The following is a 19,631-nucleotide window of genomic DNA, read 5'->3' as shown; positions in this document are numbered from 1 at the left end:
GTCTTTGAAGAAATCTGCTTTTTCAGATTTTCAGTTTGTCGTCTCCATCCTCGGGGACAGATGCCAGCTGACCCTGAACCCTGAACCCTGAACCCTGAACCCTGCAACAGGCATCCTGGACCGAGAGTGGATAATAACAGATTTGTGTACGATGACGGAGATAAGTATTCCTCAGTCCCTGCAAGATGGCAGCGTTATTTAGACTTATTTAGTCTGGATGGTGGGAGTAACGCTGCATTCATCTTTATTTACAGTCTGTGAACACATCATGAGACCAAGTTCACCGTTATCCAAACTTGTGTCTGTGAACACTTTGGTATGTGGAGAACGTTGCATGTTTGTTTGTGTGCAACGTGACGTCCATGTCGATCAGGTGAGTCTTCAGCCTCGCAGAGTGAGGAGCGTCTCTTTGGCTCTGACCAGGGACAAAAGGTCAGTCCAGCCGGGGGGGGGGGGGGGGGGGGGAACCACACGAGTCGGTGATGAGGAAAAAGGAGAAGTCGCTTTGTTCCAGGTTATTTTCCAGATATTGTGATGCAGATAAACAACAGCTCTGCATTTTAATTCTCACCTCAGTCTGTGGGTGTAACCACGACGACGCTGATTCCACAGGACGACTGAACTGAGGAGTGTGATGGACGCTCACATTTGGCAGCCTCGTTAATAGGCCGTGTGTGTTGGTATTATATGTGTTTGTATGTCTGAGAGAGAGTGAGGAGGGTGGGGGGGTGGGGGGTGGGGGGGTGGTATTCCACACTACTACTACAGGCCCACTCGTCTCTGTCGTATCCAGCTGTTTGGTTGAAACCAGAGATTTGGCTGACCCCGCCTCTCGCTCCGAGCTGCGATAGTAACGTACTGTCCTGGAAACACGCCACTCAGTGTAAAAAAAGAGAAACTCACTAATCCCCTCAGGACCGACAGCTTGGGGGGGGGGGGGATTTTATCACCCATATTATTATTTGCAATCTGCAGCACCTCGGATGTGAAGCTGCTTTTATCAATCTGTTGGTTTCAGACTTTATTATTCAAGGACGAGTACGGTGGTGAAATGTGAGGGTTATCTTTCACGTTTTCAGTCTGGGTCCAATCAGTCCAAGTTAGTTAACGCAGAGGGGTCAACCAAAACAAATCCACTGGGGGGATAAGGGATGTTTGAGCCAATACATGTTTGTCCAAATAATGTTTGTCTGGTGTCGCAGCTCAAACCGCTGCCAGCTCCCGCAGCTGGATGTTAAACCTACTTTCATCAGGTATAAACTTTTACGAAACCAATGCATTTGTTTTATATGCAAACCATTAAACCCAGCAAATCAATGTAACTGCAGAAAAATGTAGAGCAACACATTCAAATTAAACTTGGAAAAGCTCTGGATCAAATGAATCCGTGTTCTGAGGATCTGAAGTGTTAATTTGTTATTCTTTTAATGATTTAATATCACTCTGAGATAAAATGGATTTAATCATGAGAGATATGAGCAGAATGATGGGAATTCTTTCATTTTGTTGATGGTGACCACGGAGCCCCGGTGAGAACGAGCAGCGGCGTCCATTCTTCGTTACCGTACTCGTTACACGGGGGATTTAAAGCATCATACGGTGGCAACACATGGCGCAGATCCAGCCTTTCAATCTGTGGGACTCTTGATCCCGCTGAGCGCAGCAGGGAGGAGGGATGAATGGAGGAGGGATGAATGGGGGAGGGATGGAGGAGGACGCAGCCTCAGCACCACCAGCAGCAGCGGCTCGGTCAGAACGCAGCAGCAGCTTCGCCGCAGCGTCACCGCACACAAACGCACAGCAGCGACGCAGACTCACACAGTCGACCTAAATTAATTTAGTAACGCAATTATCCCGAAGCTGCCCCTGGGTATTCAGCAGCAGCCGGAGGAAGAAAAAAAAGAGAAGAGAGAAGAAATTAACGAAGGAGGAGGACGGAGGATGTGACAGATGTTGGGAAAGTCTGGTTGGATGTAGAGCGGAGGAGGAAGAGGAGGAAGAAGAGGAGGAAGAGCAGAGGAACTGTCCTGAACAGAGATCTGAGAGATGTTTTTCTGCTGCGGACAAACGACGAGGATGATTTATTGCAATGATTCCTTCACTGAAATCTTCATCTGGTGAGTTTAATCTGTAAAATCTAAATATATGAACTTTATTTCTCATTTTTTTTAATCTGGAAAAATCTTTTTAGTTTGATTTGATTCTGAAGCTGCCACGATTTTCCTGCGTCTATTTATTTACAGCAGGGATCCAGTTCATATTTAGGTATTAATCTGACTGAATCTCACATATAGGCTCCACCACAGTCTCTGTAATATTCCTATAGACATAGTGTGTTATTGTACTTATACTTCATTTATTATTATAAAGTAATTCTGTTCGTGCTCGGTCACTTCTTTCACCTCTAATGTGCTTTAATATTCTAATATCACATTTTATCAAAAATATGTTATTAGAAATAAATATATAAATATTATAAATATTCCTCAAGACTAACTCGTATTTTCAAAATCGTTTGCATTTATGAACAAAAACGTGAAAAAGTACATTTTTTTTATTATACTTATTTGTTGTTGTTGTGGAAGTTTAGTCGTCATTTGGACGATAAGGTTGAAGACGTGTTTTCACATTTTGATTTTCAGTCAGATTTGGTCATTGTCCAACAATTCATATGATAAAAACATCCATAACACTTTTATATCAACAGTAACATGTGTTGTATTCGGTGCAAATAGGTTCTAAGTATGTTTTATTAAATCTCTTAAAATAATATAAAAGTTTAGAAAAACTTAACATTACATATTTCAGTTTGTCGTTTTGTTGTTGTTGTTGTTGTTGTTGTTGTTTGTGGAGTCACAGTGTGTGTCCGTGTGAACAGTAATCCTCCAGAGAGTTTGTTCCATAAACCTAAAAAGGGCCCGGGCAGTGACCGCAGTGTGTGTGTGTGTGTGTGTGTGTGTGCGTGTGTGTGTGTGTGTGTGTGTGTGTGCGTGCGTGCGTGTGCGTGCGTGTGTGTGTGTGTGTGTGTGTGTGTTTTAAAAGCAAACCTCCACATGTCACCCAAAAAACGTTTTGTTCTCGAACCCGTTCCCTGGCGTTACGTTTGATCTTCACCCCCCCTCAGCCTGACGTCAGCTCACTGAGGTGAACAAACTCTGGGTCGCCCCCCCCCCCCCCCCCCCCTCGTCTTAACGAGGACACGTCGGTTAAGGTGCGCCTCTGGAGGAGCAGATCACCATCAAGGGAGAACCGAGGATTTGACGCTTGGGAATCTGCCAAATGGGCAATTTAATCAGAGGGCACTTTATGCACAGGAAGTATGTCAGTCTCCTTGTTAGGGGGGGGGGGGATTTATCTGGACTGGTGTGTCGCTCCACTCCTCCATTGATTTCAGCCGCAGGCAACAAGACAAAGCTTTAACGTCTGCGTGTTGTCGCTGGTGTTGTGAATGTAATCTGAGCTGTTTGTATCGGAGCACTTTGACTTCATCTGATTAATGGATCCTTCATATTCTAAAAAGTTTCCTGCTGACTGGTGGAGATAAACTCTGGTTTTTAAATGAATTCCAAGTCTTTTTAACTGATTAACTGAGTTCAGCTTTACTTCACACTCACTCAACCACCAGACTCATTTTCATCAAGCTGCTGGTGGAAGATAAAAAGCTTCACGGCGCTGCTTTAAATCATAAAGAAACTCCATCTGTAGTTCTGTGGCTGGTTTTCACTTCGGTCACTTGTGGAACTTTGATCGTGGTTTCTGAGAAAAGCTTCACTGGTCGAGTCCAGAAGTTCTGAGCAGTTTCGGTAAAGTTCCTACAAATAGACGACAATATTTCAGTTCCGTGGTAATCAGGACGTAGAGAGGGTCGTTCACTAACCAGAAGGCCGGTGGTTCAATCCCCGGCTCATCAATTCTGCCTTCCTGAAGTGCCCTTGTGCAGGATACTGGACCCCAACTGCCCAAGGGCTGTGCCGACAGTGTGTGATGGAAAAAGTGCTGCATATAGAAGTGCTCTATATAGAAATACTGCATATAGAAGTGCTGCATATAGAAATACTGCATATAGAAGTGCTGTACATAGAAGTACTTCATATAGAAGTGCTGCATGAATGAGTGAATGTAAAGAGCTTTGAGTGGTTGATAACACTGGAAATACACAATATAAACACAATCAGTTTATCCTCATTCACCCTCTCTGAAAGTAAACTCACCACAAGTATCAAATATTAATTCTCATATGAAACATTGCCAAATTTAAAGTGAATCAGATATTGAATTAATCTTAGACACTCTTAGATTAAATACTCAAACGTAATAAATATCCAAGTAACTCGGTGATGCATCAGCCTATGAATCTGGGAAATACTCTTTTATTCTTCCCTGTATTTAAAGTACAGAAGAAGTAAAAAAATAATCAATACGTTTTGAAGACTTTGTGTTTCAACATTTTCCAGATCAGCGGAAAGTAAATCCAGTGACTTCAGTTTGACAATAAGGTTTTAAAACCATCCCAGAATCTGCTTCCTGCTCATTGTCCCATTAGAGGAATTGAGAAAAATTGGGTGAGAGAGAATTTCTCTGCAGCTTTGACTTGGTTCCAACTCCGGCTCCTTAATTCCAGGCTTAACCAAAGAAGTGCGGAGCTTTTGGAGAGAAGGTGAATCTGAGCCGGGAACAATTCGTCTGCTCATCCACCCACAACATCTCCAGCTTTAACCGCCACGAGATTAGAGTCAGGTTCTGCTCCTGTTTCTAGATAAATCTCTGTGTCCACATCTGATGCTGTGGAACCGCACGTGAAAACATGTACAGGCGATTTAATTCACCAGAGATAAAATGTAAAGGATGAAATGTACGAGCCAAGAAAAGGATGAAAATGAACATTAATAAACCAAACACTTGCACAATGCGAGGCTCCAATTCTCACTTGTGTATTCAGCCAAGAAATCCGTCTTCGTTCTCGTGACGTTCTTGAACTTTGGACTTCACCCTTGAACCCGTCGTGCACACGAGCACTATTCAGCCTTTTGTAACGGTTCTGTACATGAATGATAATCGTTAACTGGCCCTGGAGAAATGCAGTGAGGAGCTGAATGGCTCCGGCCTCAGGCTGGAAGCAGCTTCGTGTTGTTTCCTCGTGAAAAAAGCATATTTTTATCAGAGTTCTCTCTCGTTCACTTTGCACGACGTGTTTGTCCTTTCCGGTCTGATTATTTCCTCCTGTGTTTGGATTGTGTGACTGGCTTTTAAACCACATTCCAGCTGGTTGCTTTTTTCACCAGAGCAATAATAGAGGGTAATACTGTACGTATCTGATGAACTATATAATATATAATGTAACCAGCCAACATGGAAGCAGGAAGCAACAAAGGACCAGAGAGTCACCTTGGTGTTTGTTTTTCTTTTGTGTGCAGCATCCATAAAGTTTTTACTGTCCACACAGACATAGTTTCGGCTACAGTTGTGCGTTTGTGCATGTTTCCCACACTAGAACTCGTCTTTCACTCTTTAGTCTGTGTAGCTGTCACTCGGAATCTGTTGAACGTGATTGCGACCTTCGTTTACGTGCACGTGTTCCCCCGGCTTCTGCCATTTTAGAAAGAAAGATCCATAAGTTTTACCACAGGCCGAACGGGCACGGCACTTATTTACAAAATGAACATGGTGTTGTATTGAAGAAGACTTGAAGCTGGAGATTTAAATCATAAACTCCTCAGGAGAATATCCACTGACATTTAACACAAACATGTTATAAGGCAAAGAAATCTTCGATATTATATGATTTAATCAAGATTAATGAAAATGTCTATGAATTGGACGTAACGTTTGGTCCCAGATGTGAGCGTCTGTGGGGAATCGAGTCTGTGACCTGCCAGTCGCAGAGCGTCCGTCTGAACCCCGCCCCCGCAGGTGCAGCCGCTGCAGACACAATGCGAGTGAGACAGGTTTGACGACACTGTCTCTCTGGATGATTGGTCTGCGCCTCCTGTTTGTTTTGGTCTCTGCACCAGCGCTCCTGGCTCGGGCTCAGCTGGGAACCAGGTGGGATCGTGAGATTAGCGAACAGGCCTTCAAGTGCGCCAAAGAGGAAAAGCTCCACCTCCACACGAGTGAGAGCAGATTACACAGACCATCGCTTTCATGCGGAATAAAACAATAACAGCAGTCACTCCTTTGTTCTCTTTGTCCTCGAGACGTCAGTTAACTTTCATTTCTTTGACGTAACTTTGAGGTTTTTAAACAAAGTGCATTTGGGGACAGATGGGATTTGTTTTTATCACAGAGCCTCGAGGACAAAAGTGCAAAGTGCAGAAACTGAGGACATTAAATTGTACGTGAGTAGATTTTCCATTTTTTGGAAACTTGATTTTATTAGGTTTTTCATTTACCCATTTTTTATTCTTCGTGTTTTTGTTCCCTCTCTTATCCCCTTAGTGGTTTCTATCCCTCCTTTCCTAGACTTTGTCTCCTCACTCCTTATTCCCCTTTGTATTGATAAGTAGGTTGTTGCTCTTCCTCTTCCTCCTCTTCCACCTAATTTCCATTCTTCCCATTTTTATTCGTCCCTCTTATGTATATTTTTCCGATCACACCATCTTTGCCTCCTTTCCTCTGATTTCTCTCTGATTTCTCTCCCTCTGTTTCCCTCCTTTTCTCGTCATTACACTCTCCTTTAAATCTCCAAATGATGAAATCAAACATCTCACGAAAGACGGCTTTCACATATTGTTTATTACAAATGAATTTGGCCAATTCTCACAACTTCATTTATAGAACACCCTACTATGGTTTTTACTTTTATCAGTTTGTCTTTATTTATTTTAGATTCTGTTTCTGTTCATCTTTTTATTTCTTATGACACTTCCTCTGACGCTGCTCGGTCGAATCTGAGTTTCCTCTACGAAGGAACAACAAAGTTATTTCTTATCTCATCTTAGAAACAAACTTGGACGTTGTTCTTCTTCTCGACACTTTTACCCAAATATCTTTCCTGTGATAAATACGTGAACATGAGTCTTTCTCTTCTGTTGGAGTCAGAATTCTTCTCCGACAGAAACACGAGGCCGTGTGTTTTCCTATATCTGCTGGGTGCTGTCCCAGATTTTCCCGGGACTTGATTGCAGTTGAAGTCTTTCACACACGTTGCCCTGAATTAGTTTTACCGGCTCCTTCCACCAGTCACCTCTCCTTCGGTGCGTGACCTCCCATCGTCCCTCTGATGCGCGGCGATGGATGCGTCGCATCGCCTCTGTTCGCTGAGACGACCTAATTTGTCACAACGCATAGGCGCCGCGCTGAGAGACTAATTCCCTTCCCTCATTTATTTGTGCTATTATTAATATTGCAGACGGAGCACTTTGCGTGACGATCCCACAGAGTCTTAACTCTCTCCTCGTCAGAATGAGGAATTAAAGCAGAGTGCTTTACCCAACACGCAGTCTGGAACCAGACCGACGGGAGTGGATCCGTCACTGTGACCCACTTCCATCGCACATTACACGGGTGTAAATATTCAAACACACTTAGCGTCCCTCTGTTTATCTTCCTTTCTTCTCCACATCTCGTTCGCCCTCTTTTTTTCGATTTCATCAATATTTTACTTTGCATTTCATCCAAACTACACGTGAGTCGCTGAATTGAATGAGGAGACAGGTGAAGAAAACAGATGGAAAAACTAGTTTATTAATGTTGCATATTTTATTGCAGGTAAACTCAACGTAGACGACAGTAAAACGAATCAGACGACAGTTGAAAACCACCCACACTCACAAACCAGCACAGACGTTCAGCATCGCTCACTGGAACGAATCACAAACCAGGGAAATGGAAAACGTTCTCAGGCCATTTTCATAACATTAAGATGAAACAGAGGCAAATAAATTAATATAATCCCATTAGTCACGGGCGCATACGCTCACAGCCACGCCGACATTCACTTTCCATTTTCTGTGTCAGTGTCAAATATGCAACAAGGCGAACACAACCTCCTCCGTGACGTCACCCTCCTCACGACATTGTTAAATTAACATTAGAGATGCCTGACGTCCTCAATGTCCACAAGATGTCCTGCAATCAGAGATGATGTAATTCAGACATGAAGTACGAGACCATTTCGTTGCTCCGCCTCAAACTGGATTCTGTCATAACAGCGGCTGAGGGACGACATGTGAGAGTTTACCTGTATGATTATGTAATAACTACGAGGTGGAAGCAACAGATACGGTTCCATCAGATTAGACTTGGGCCTTTTTAATCGTAGAGAAATACGTTTCTGTAAGAATCGATGAAGGTGACCTGTCAGCAAGCGTTAGCAGAACTCTCCAAATTTGGTACAAAAGGTTGACTTCGACTCAACAAAGAAGAAATTGGTGGCCGACAGTCAAAGGTCAAGGTCGCCGTGACCTCACAAACACATTTTTTTTGCTTTGTGAACATTATATCTCAGGAACACTTTTAAAGACTCTTTTTTAAATTTGGTACAAACGTTCACTTGGACTCAAAGATGGACTGATTCGATTTTGGTGGTCAAAGGTCAAGGTCATTAGACAGAAGCTGCACTGGAAGGTGGAAGCCTACCACAGCGGGGCAGTAATTCTACTTTATTTCAGATCTGATATTTAATCAATACTTTATTTGGCAAAATTCAAATTGAAACGTCTTTTTGTCAAGTACCAGCTTTAAATATTCGTACTACTTGTTAAGCTCCATTAATCTAGTTATGGGCTGTCTCATCCAATTTTAGAACAATGACAGTAGTGGACAGGTTCTTTGTGGACGGGCTCTGGTTCTGTGGTTGTCCTATAATAGAGAATGAGAACTGGATTGTAAAATAATAATAATAATAATAATACACTTACAGCACTTTATAAACACGGTAACAAAGTGTTTTACATGGTTGAAGCTGGATTAAAACATATCAGGACTAAGGTAAATAAGATCAGTCAGTAAAACAACGTAGTAATAATGGTGGACGATGATGAATAAAATGTGATTAATAAGAAATCACTGATTCTGCAGCTTCAGATCCTCGGACAGTGAGTTCCCGAGCCGAGGAGCCTCGACCACAGAAGCTCGGTCACCTCGATGTTTCAATATCAACCCACTTAATATTTCTGCTGTTGTTTGTGTCAAAGTCCCCTTTTGTTTGTCTTATTCACGCAGATGCGTCTCCCGACTTGAACTTGTGTACGAGTCCTTTCCCCCGACGAACCCGAAGAGGAGCGAGCGGGGCACTTTTAGTTTTTCAGCCGACAGCTGTTCTGCCAGGAAACCTTTTAATATTTGCTCCTTGCATGCAGGAGGTCTCCGGGGCCGTCACACTGCAGCAGGTGCCAGAAGCCCATAAAACACACACACACGGACACACAACTCCACCACACATTCAAACACACATTCAACAATTGGAACACACACACACAGAAACTACACAAAAGTGCAAAGGCACAGGCCGACTCTCTGTGATCCCTGCATTGTTGTTCTGTTCCAGCCGCTTTAATTGGGGATTTGAGCCGGGCTCTTGTCTTTCTCACTGGGACAAGCTAAAAATAACCTTCAGACCAGTGTCAGAAACCCCCGGCAGAGAGGCCGCTTCGCACGGGGATTCGTGCTCGGCAGCGTCCAAACTCATCCTGTGGGCCCGTGTTCCTCTTTCGTTCACCTGTCGCAATTCACGTTTCCGCCTGGAGTCTGCATCGCGATGAAGCTCGATGTCTGTCACAGTCTCTCACATTTGGCCGAAGGTTTCCACGAGTGTTGAGGAATGACAGATGAGGAGAAACTTAAGAGAGGTGAGGCCGGAGATTGTGTTTGGTTTGTTTGCCTGATTACCACATAGCTTGGTGGAAGGACGTGGTGTGAATCATGAAAGAACCCATTAAAATTGATCGGTGCAAAAGGGCAGATCCAGGAACGCCACTCGCAGGCACGGGCACAACATGCAACAGCAACTATTAGGTCCGCGTGGACAGTAACAACTTTATGGACATGCTGAAAATAGCGCTGCACACAGTTACAACCTGCAGCAGCAGAGCAAAACACCAAGGTAGAGATCACATATGATTATGAGAAGTGGAAAAAGTATCTTTGCTTCATTGTGAAACTATGGCAAGAGATTTTAGGACATGGCGGCAACAACTGTCTAGATATTTAATGACAGAGGGAGACAGGACATCAGCCTTGGAGGAGATTTGTTTGTTTGTCTGTTTGCAGCATTACGCAAAAAGTACTAGACGGATTACCAGGAAACTTGTTGGAAGGATGTATCGTGTGTTGGGGGTAGAACCCATTCTATTTTGGTACAGATTTTCACTTTCTTGAATATTTTCATAGATTTTTCAGAGAATAATTGGTGGATCTTAATAAAAGAAAGATTTTGGAGTGGATTCAGTATTTATTTTTCATCGTTGGATGTGATCTCGTCCTCCTTCTCGTCTTTTGGTTGTTTGCTCAGCACTTTGAGCAGCGATGCCCACGCCGGCTGTTTGAAGTGAAAACATCAGAGCTGTTAATGAGCATCATAACCTCACGCGTTGATAATTACACTCCGGTGATGCGATGCCCGGTGAAATCATTCCGCTGATTGATTTTTTAATTTCACCGGCAGCTTCATGAACACATTTCTGTCGTAATCGAGCCCATCGGAGGAACATAGAGCAACCGAGTAGAAGTGAAGTCACTGAAGAAGATTCCTGATTCTACCACAGGCTGGACAGTGTCTGCAGGTGGATGAGATGATGAGGAGCCGAGCTGAGACACTGGATGAGTTCACTCTGACGACAGAGTCGAGCACAAACTGAGCAAAGTAAGAGAAGTTGAATGAACTCAGAGAATTAAGCGACAGCGGGAGTTCGTCCAAAAGACGACTGCATCTCTGCCAGAGGATTGTCTGGGGAGAGGTCACGTCCGATTGGCTGCGATGTCGTTTGCACTTTGTTGGTTTACGAAGGAAACAGCTGGAACTCGCTCGGCTTGTTTTTTTTATTTATTCAGGGACATCAGCTTCATGTTGGTTCAGACAGACTCGACTGTGTCTGTCCAGACTTTCACTGAACACATCCACAAGCAGATGGTGAAAGTCAGTCATCAAACATCCTCGTTATTAAAGGAATTAAACCGAGAGGATCAATGGAAGCAGGACGTTTGATTAAGGCAAAAAAAATAAATAAACAGATGTTGAAAATCGTTTAATTTCTTTATACTTGGCAAAAAAAAAAAGCATTTTCTAAATCCATTACAACAAAACCATCGTTTTAAATTGTATTTTTTATTTTTAGTAAATTAAATTCATATATATTGAATTAATCTTTAAAACCCACCTGTTTACAGAAGCTTTTCACCAATTAGTTTTTAAAACCCTCAGCTTTCTAAGATTACTTTCTGTCCGTCGATTTATTTCTATTCTCATTTTCGTTTTCAAGTTATAAAGCAACTTTTGGAAACTTGATTAATTTTATTTATTATTATATAACAATTACCAGCCACACAAATTATACAAATACTGATTATACAGTTCATGTCTCTGCAACATAATCACAGCTTCTGGGTCTCGGTGTTTCTTTGAGTTTCGGATCTAATCTCTGTGGTGTGTGAGATTAACAGCTTGAGATTTATATGGTTATGAAATATATATATGAACATGATCAATGTCTGAAAGTAGAAACTACTGTGCAAATATGCATTTATATATGTTTTTATCAATTAAGATATACACAGAATAACAAGGAGCAGCAATAATTACTGCATTATAATTTTCATCAATAACAATATAGTAAACGTCCAATATGTATCTATATAATGATTATACATGGTGTAAGCCCCATGAGGAGGTTTAAAACATTATATGGATCCACCTCAGATTTGTAAAATGTTTCGCCGTTCATCAGGTTGTTTTTAGTTCGGAGTTCCAGGGATTTAAACCGCGGCATTAGCGGCTCCTCCGGTGACCGGCGTCCGCTCTAATTCGAAACGTCATTAATAGAAACGACAAGTGGCCGCGTGTAATAGAAAATAGTTAGCGTAATTAACACTGCAACGCGACACCCATGTGACCGCGCTCTCACGACGGGTGTGAAATTCAGCTCGAAATTACAAACGCATTTATTCCTTCACATTCTGATTTGACGGACGGGGTCAGACCCGGCCGTGACTCCGAGGTCGCGACCTGCGGACAAACTGCAGCTTTACGATGTGTGCAGAGCGACGCTGATCCCTGATTGGCTGCAAGGGCTCAGCAACTGAGGGAACACCCCCCCACCACCCTCTGTGAGATATCACACACCTGCCGGACTCCGTCTCTCACACATTGGCCCCCTGGGGGGGGTCTACACTTTTAAGTTGTGAATCCCCCTCATGTATTACACACAGATGAGACACTAAACACACTGATGAGGGGTTTAAAGTTTGAAAAGTCAACAGATCTTTGCAGCTTTTTCACATTTGATTGTTTTTATTCAAGTGTCTAATTGGACTCTGGCTTTTATGTGTTGGTTTGGAAATAGACATCGAGTGCAGGGCGTCGTTAGAGTGAGGAAGACTCAGTCTGTCCTGTCCGATTCAAGCCAGTTCAAAGACTTTATGCTGATTCCCTCTTGCTGCAGATTCTCTCGTCCTAAATGCAGGACGATGCATTTGAAAGCTTGTTTGTCCTTTGAAATGAGGCTTTGTGTCTCTTTTATATTGTATTTGTTAACGTTGTACTTTTTGGATCGTCTGTTTTGCACCGATCGCTGGCTGTGTGTTATAATGTAAGAATTCACATAAAACAAGACAAATTTATGAATAAAAGAAAGTAAAATGTAATTAAAGTGTTTTGCAGACAGTTTTGTTGTTGCTGTGATGAAGGAAAACATCTGAGTGGTCATTTGTTAGTGAGTTCCAACATGCAGGAGGTCAGTGTTGGTGTGTGTCTGTTGTCGTCTGAGAGAAACAACTCTGGGGTTGTGAGTCAGCGCTTCCGGCCGGTCGGTTATAAGAGCTGTTTGCACGAGGAGCCGGTGGAGACAAAGACTCTGCAGCTCTGGGATCGTCGACAGCTCTGCCGCTCAGAGGCGAAGCTGCAGCGAGTCCGAAGTGTCTGATGGTGAGTGAGGAGCCGCAGCAGCTTTTTTCCTCCAACTGGATTGTACTCGTGTGGGTTGAAGAGGAAACTTTACAGTTATGTTTTGGTCTTTTTTATCGTCTGTGCAGCTCCGGGACGTGGTCGTTGTGGATTTTTTTTTTTTTTCAGGTTACTTCTGTTGCTCGTCCTGTAGCAGTGGTTCTTTATATAACTGACACTTGCAGAATAGTGTTTGATATTGCACCGTCCAACGCTTCACGTCAGAGACTCCTTGGACTTCTTCAGACTTTTGATCCATCTGGAGAACTATTTTTAAGCTGTTTTATTTTTATTTCTTTTTAATCTTATTTCAGGATATCAATCCAAAGCATTATGCGTCTGGGAGATAATTACTGCAGATGAATCTCAGTCTTTTGAAAACCGGCCAGTCCTCCCTTCAGATGAGTCACTGTCTAACTCTACTTCAGAATATGCTCTGTGCTCATGCCAGTGATCAGAGGAGAGTAATCGCAATATTGGACACGAGCTTCTCACCTCGGAACAAAGATCCGAAGTTAAAATATTAAATCCATCTCATTACTTAAATATATGGATTCTTTTGGAATTTATGGAAACAGAATGTTACGTAAATTTAACTGAACTTTAGTTGACCGAACTATATTAATATATATGATAATAAATAACTGTGACTTACAGTGAGGAGCCTGAAATCACACATTTCTCTTCACCACCTGCAGCATGTGGCACTTTTCCTTAACTTTAGATTTCAAGTGTTTTTGCTTATTAAACTTTAACTTTTATTTTATACCGATTCATGTTTTTGAGAGAATCTACACGACGCTGACGCTGTCGCCGACTGCAGCTGCTCAGCCTAAATCCAGATGCCCGGCCCAGAGGGCAAAGCTTTCCTCTCACCGAGGCCTCATCTGTTCTCTCAGAGGCTCCACACATGGGGCTGGATGCATTAATACTTATATCTCTCTGTGTTTTGGGGGGTAGGACAGACCATATGCGGACACTTCAAAGAGTATTAAGTTCTATTAATGGTTCTTTTCCAGTCTTTGGGGGATGAAATGTCCTGAGTACAAAGTGAGATGTGTTCTTTGATAATCAGTTAAGTAGGGATTTGGTCGTCTGCGGTACAGAGATGTCACTCGGTCTTATCAGCCGTGACATCTGCTTCACACTGGACTCACTCTGATTTACAACATGTGCACTTTCTGTTATCCCTCACATCCAGGAACAAAACACATCGGGAAATGAATACGGGACATTAGAGACAAATATCAAACAGAAGAGGCTGAAAGGCTTTTGTTCAAGAGCTCGTTGTGTCTCTGCATGTTCGTTGTTCTCTCTGAGACCAGCTGCTGTAAAATAAATTATTCACACGCACACAGGACGGGACAGTCTGTAAATAAAATGTATTTGTGTTGTCTTTTAATTCGTCTACTTGATGTCCTGGTTCTGAGCAGGAACAAGTGGAAGCTGGAGCAACAATCTGAGGGATGATGGATTATAGTAACTGTTATTTTATGTTAAAACTCTTAAATTTAGAACTAGAATGTCGCATATCTCCAAACAGTCCCCTCAGATTCAAGCTGCACTAACTTTCACTCACTCACTCTCATCAGACCTGTGTTAAAGAAAGTGGTTTTGGTTTTAATCTTGCAATCTAACAAACAAAGAACATGGTTGATTGTTTAAGGCACAACTGTAATTAACTTGTATTTCTGTCTCTTTCTCTGTCCAGGAAATTCTAAAGGGCAAGTTACTGACGGAACTTGATCCAAACACGGGACTTAACTCGAGTCGGATTCCAACTTGACTGCCACTGGTTATGAAAATCTGCACATCGAGACTGAAACGGTACGTCGAGGCTCAGTCGAGCTCAAAACTCCACCAAGGCCCAAAGGACCACATTTTAATTTAGATGTGCACCAAACTACACACACTCACACAAATACAAGTTCTCTAAACAAGCCTGATTATTGGTCCCCTCCACAAAATGAAATGGAAATCAGTTCAGTAGTTTTTTGCATCATCCTGATTACAAACAAAGCAGCAAACAAATGGACGGGGGTGAAAAAGCTTTTACACTTTTATGCTTATATCAAAATGAATATATTTCATGTGAAAACATCCGATCTTGTCTTTCTGTGTTTGCAGGCAGGGGGTAAGATGTTTGTGGAGTCAGTCGTCCGGTGGGGGGCGTGGAGCGTCCTGCTCCAGTTCGGACTGGGTGTAGCTGCAGGAGTGTGTCCGTCCCGCTGCGTGTGTCGACCCGAGGCCAGAGAAGTGATCTGCGCTGGCAAACATTTCAGTTCGGTGCCAGAGGGTTTTTCCGGTGACGCCAGGCGTTTGGACATCTCCCACAATAAGATTAAGACAGTGGGACGCCGCCAGTTCTCTGGACTCCTGCAACTTCAAGAGTTGGACCTCAGCGATAACATAATCTCCATGATTGAGGTAGAGGCTTTCCAGGGCCTGCAGAATCTCAGGACGCTTCGGATTAAGAATAACCGACTGAAGATCCTCCCGGTCGGGGTGTTCTCTGGCCTGTCCGGCCTGCGCCTTCTAGACTTAAGCCAGAATGAGATTCTGGTCTTCCTGGACTATACCTTCAGAGAAATGATGAGCCTGCAAACGCTGGAGGCCGGAGAGAACGACTTAGTGTTCATCTCGCAGCGGGCGTTCGTTGGTCTCCAGAATCTGCAGGAGCTCAACTTAGATCGCAGCAATCTGACGTCTATTCCCACTGAGGCGCTGTCGCAGCTCCAGAGCCTGGCTCGTCTTCGAATGCTGCGCCTGACCATCACCACACTTCCCAACAACGCCTTCAGACGACTCCACCGTCTGCGCAGCCTCCTGATAGCAAACTGGCCAGCCCTGGACTCGATAGCTAGCAACAGCCTGATTGGTCTCAATTTGACCTCGCTCGTCATCAGCAGCTGCAACATCAGCGCTGTTCCTTACTCAGCGCTCCGTCACCTGGTCTACCTGCGCTACCTGGACCTGTCCTACAACCCCATCACTGCTATCCAAGGGAATCTGCTCGGGGACCTCCTGAGACTCCAGGAGCTACACCTGGCCGGGGGGAGCCTGCTACGAATAGAGCCCGGGGCCTTCAGGGGCCTGGCCTACTTCCGCATGCTCAATGTGACGTCCAATCAGCTCACCAGTTTGGAGGAGAGTGTCTTCCACTCCGTGGGGAACCTTCAGGTGCTGCGGTTGGATGGGAATCCCCTAGCATGTGACTGCCGCCTTCTGTGGGTGGTCCGTCGCAGATTACGCTTGAACTTTGACGGACATCAGCCCGCTTGTTCCTCCCCGGATTCGGTGCGGCAGCGTGAATTCAGAGACTTCTCGGAGAAGGAGCTCCCGCGGCTGTTTACCTGCCGTCCTGCTCGCATCATGGACCGCAGGCCGCAGGAGGCCCGAGTGGAGGAGGGCACGACCGTTCTCTTCTCCTGCAAAGCTGACGGGGATCCGTTCCCATCCATCACCTGGATCTCCTCCCACAAGAATTTGGTTTCTGCAACAGGAAGGATCAGAGTTTTGCCCAACGGCACTCTAGAAGTGCGTTTTGCCCAAGTACAGGACAGTGGTACGTATCAGTGCCTGGCCGGCAACGCGGCCGGCAACGACAGCCTGACCGTCGGCCTCTACGTGAAGGGCCTCCCCCGGAACCGAACCATCCCTTTCTTCTCAGAGGAGGGCTGGGTGGAGCCTTCGAATCCACAAGCTGCCAACTCCTCGGCTCAAATGGCGAAGCCGTACCCGTTCGACGCGAAGACGCTGATCATCGCCACCACCATGGGCTTCCTGTCGTTCCTCAGCTCCGTGGCCATTTGCTTCGTCTTCATGTTCTTCTGGAGCCAGAGCAAAGGGCAGATCAAACACACGGCAACTATTGACTTTGTTCCGCGGTCTTCCATGGGCGGAGGAGGGGAGGGAGGTGATGGTGGCAGGTTCACCATGAAGCTTATTTAAAGCCAAAGCAGAGGTCAGAGGGGTCTTCACAGTGTCTGTCAGTCCTTTGCAATGTGGACCCTCCCCTCCGTTGGGACCCTCGGAGACAGAGACCTCTATTCGAAGGCTCATCAGTGCCAGTCTGTCGAGCTTCTAATTTAAGAGCTGAAAGTCTCAGCGCCCACTTGGCTGTGTTATCTAACTAATGAATATCTCATGATCCTGGAGCAGAGTGATGTTAACAGACAGTGGAGCAGAGCTGTGTCATGGCGGCTGAACAACCTCTGATTTGACAGGTCCCTCTCTCTTTATGCAGCATGTAATTATCATTTAACTTCACAGATTTGGATATAACACAAAGAGACTTTGAATTGGACACATTCAACTAATGTCTCTGAGTTATTTAAACACAGCAGGTGCTTGTTTCATCGTCCACATTGTACAAGTCAAGTGAACATTTTGCCCTTTTGACCCGAGTTGCTATTTTCACTCACCAACAGAGAGTCACGTCCGAGACTGTTCAGCATCGGTCGTGAGACGTTAACTTTAACATGAACATGTGACTTTAAAGCTTTTGATACCTGCAATAAACACACATATGGAATAGAGTCGCCAAATCATTTCTGATTCTCAAGTTTGTGGCGACGTTTTGGAAATTTTTCGAGCTTCGCATTATGTTTGATTTACAGTTTGATTTAAATGATTATGTAAAGGGACGGATTAGATATTACAAACCATGATATACGTAGGAATGTTCCCATTTCATGCTTAAAACTAGAAAGTCACTCAGTCGACTGCATGTACCTCTGCCAAGGACCCCCCCCCGATGAAACCACATTTAACTTCACTTGATCTGGATTTTTATCTGGAGCTGCACCAAATTACAATCACTCATAAATATCAGTCCCCGGAACACGTCTGGTTTAGTTCAGTAAGATTCATTAATTATTCTCTGTGAAATCCAGGGAACAGATCTGCACCAAACTTAGATGAGTTCTTTCCTGACTCTCCTTCGACTAAGTTTTGTGTAAATCTGTCCTGTACTTTTTGTGTAATCCTAAAAAACGAACACTGAAGAACACACAACCTTCTTGGCGGAGGTAACAAGTTCATCAGGTCCAAGCTGGATCACTGTCGTTGTTTTGTACTTTAACACGTGATGACATTAGAAGCTTTCTTTGTTTCAGCAGACGATTTGTTTTTATATGCAAGGATTCACTTTTTTTTTATTTCCAAACCCACACAAAAGACTGAAAAACATGTGCCTCAGTAACATTCTCACCACGGACAGAGAGAATGCTCACCGTTATCTTGTAAATATTTAGGTCAAGGGCGTTTGTGCGCGCAGGGTTTATTCTATCATTTTATCTAGTTGTGGGGATTAGAGTCACTCGGATACGACACTCTTGTTGTGTATAAACTTCATTGTGTCAGATGCACTATGCACAAAGCAACGCTTTATGGAGCCAAGATGAGAGGAAGCTCTGACACTGTTTGTTTGTTACTCGCTATCTTGTTCATAAATGAATGCTTTTTTCACTTGATGTTATTAAATGCATATATTTAAACCAGCCTGCATGGTGTGTTTGCAATGCCTTATGTAAAACGTTTTGGGATGTCATCAGACGGGTTAAAAAGCCAAATCCAATCATCTTAGAAACAATCTCTCGGTGGATCTTCCTCTGAAACGACGCTATTGTCTGGGAATTGGCAGGAGAGGGATACATTTTCTTGCATAACCACATAATCTCCGTGCCGCGAGCCCATTGTGAGGACTTTGTCTTTCAATTTGAGACCGAAAGTGGCCTCGTTGCCCTGTTGCAAGACCACAAAGCTGCAGCTGGCAGTTTTCTGCGAGGAGAAGGATTATGGGAGCGGAGGAACGCCGTCGTGGCTGTTTTCTCCCGGAGCCGCGTGTATGTATCCCAGCTGTAAAACAAACAAATCTCTCATTTCCTGTTTCCCCTTCACTGCTGACTCAACAAATTACGACGCTCGAGAGCGATAAACCAAACGTTAACCAATAAATTACCCTCACTTCACTTTAGTGCAGTTCAGAGACCGGCAGCGGTCGGAGGGGATTCACCGGACGGGAAGTCAGGTGCCCAGAATAACCCGGAAAGCAGAGTGGAGAAATAACCCCTGATAATCACGTGTGTGAGCGGAGATTTGAACCCTGGTGGATTACCTCTGCATGTCTCAATCTGTTATATGGGTCTGTCTGGCGGGCGCTGTCCTCCGTCCGCAACCCTCTGCTCCCATTGGACAGAAAGCCAAGGGGGGGCGGATTAAAGTGGTATTTAAAAGCCACTCCCCTTCTCCAGTGACTTCCACCAACACAACACCAGGATGTTATCATCTGTTGTCAGGTTAGTTTCACGCTCTCCTGCTGCTGACGGGGACGACGACACAGATTCATTGGCTCTGACTCTATTATCCACAGTGACGGGTTTGAATGAGTGGATCATCTACATTCATGGTAAATCCTCTGTCTTGCATTCACACACATTCATACAGCTATCCATCCACCATCACACCACACAGCCGTCGGGGGCAGTTCAGGGCTCAGTATCTTGCCCGAGGGCACGTCGGCCAGCAGATGGGG

General features: G+C 44.2%; 1 protein-coding gene across 8 annotated transcripts; it reads left to right on the top strand.

Moving 5' to 3' along the window:
• Positions 1 to 1,754: 1,754 nt before the first annotated feature.
• lingo4b (leucine rich repeat and Ig domain containing 4b) lies at positions 1,755 to 18,598 on the top strand. 8 transcript variants are annotated; one of them, XM_034610770.1, is made up of 4 exons: positions 1,755 to 2,117; positions 9,163 to 9,329; positions 14,808 to 14,923; positions 15,224 to 18,598. In XM_034610770.1, exon 4 carries the CDS (start codon positions 15,236 to 15,238, stop codon positions 17,045 to 17,047), a length of 1,812 nt encoding a protein of 603 aa, XP_034466661.1. In that variant the 5' UTR covers positions 1,755 to 2,117; positions 9,163 to 9,329; positions 14,808 to 14,923; positions 15,224 to 15,235; the 3' UTR covers positions 17,048 to 18,598. The 8 variants fall into 8 exon arrangements, with proteins under 8 accessions (XP_034466661.1, XP_034466660.1, XP_034466667.1 ...); XM_034610772.1 differs by lacking the exon at positions 1,755 to 2,117 and adding an exon at positions 6,121 to 6,331; XM_034610769.1 differs by lacking the exon at positions 9,163 to 9,329.
• Positions 18,599 to 19,631: the final 1,033 nt, after the last annotated feature.

The sequence above is a fragment of the Hippoglossus hippoglossus genome, chromosome 16 (assembly GCF_009819705.1).
Source record: "Hippoglossus hippoglossus isolate fHipHip1 chromosome 16, fHipHip1.pri, whole genome shotgun sequence".
Classification (NCBI taxonomy): domain Eukaryota; kingdom Metazoa; phylum Chordata; class Actinopteri; order Pleuronectiformes; family Pleuronectidae; genus Hippoglossus; species Hippoglossus hippoglossus.
The sequence above is the reverse complement of the archived record's forward strand: the minus strand, read 5'-3'. Positions and strand labels throughout refer to the sequence as shown.

Excerpts from the sequence above, each read along its gene's own strand:
- lingo4b (XM_034610769.1), top strand. The coding sequence starts at position 15,236 with ATGTTTGTGGAGTCAGTCGTCCGGTGGGGGGCGTGGAGCGTCCTGCTC.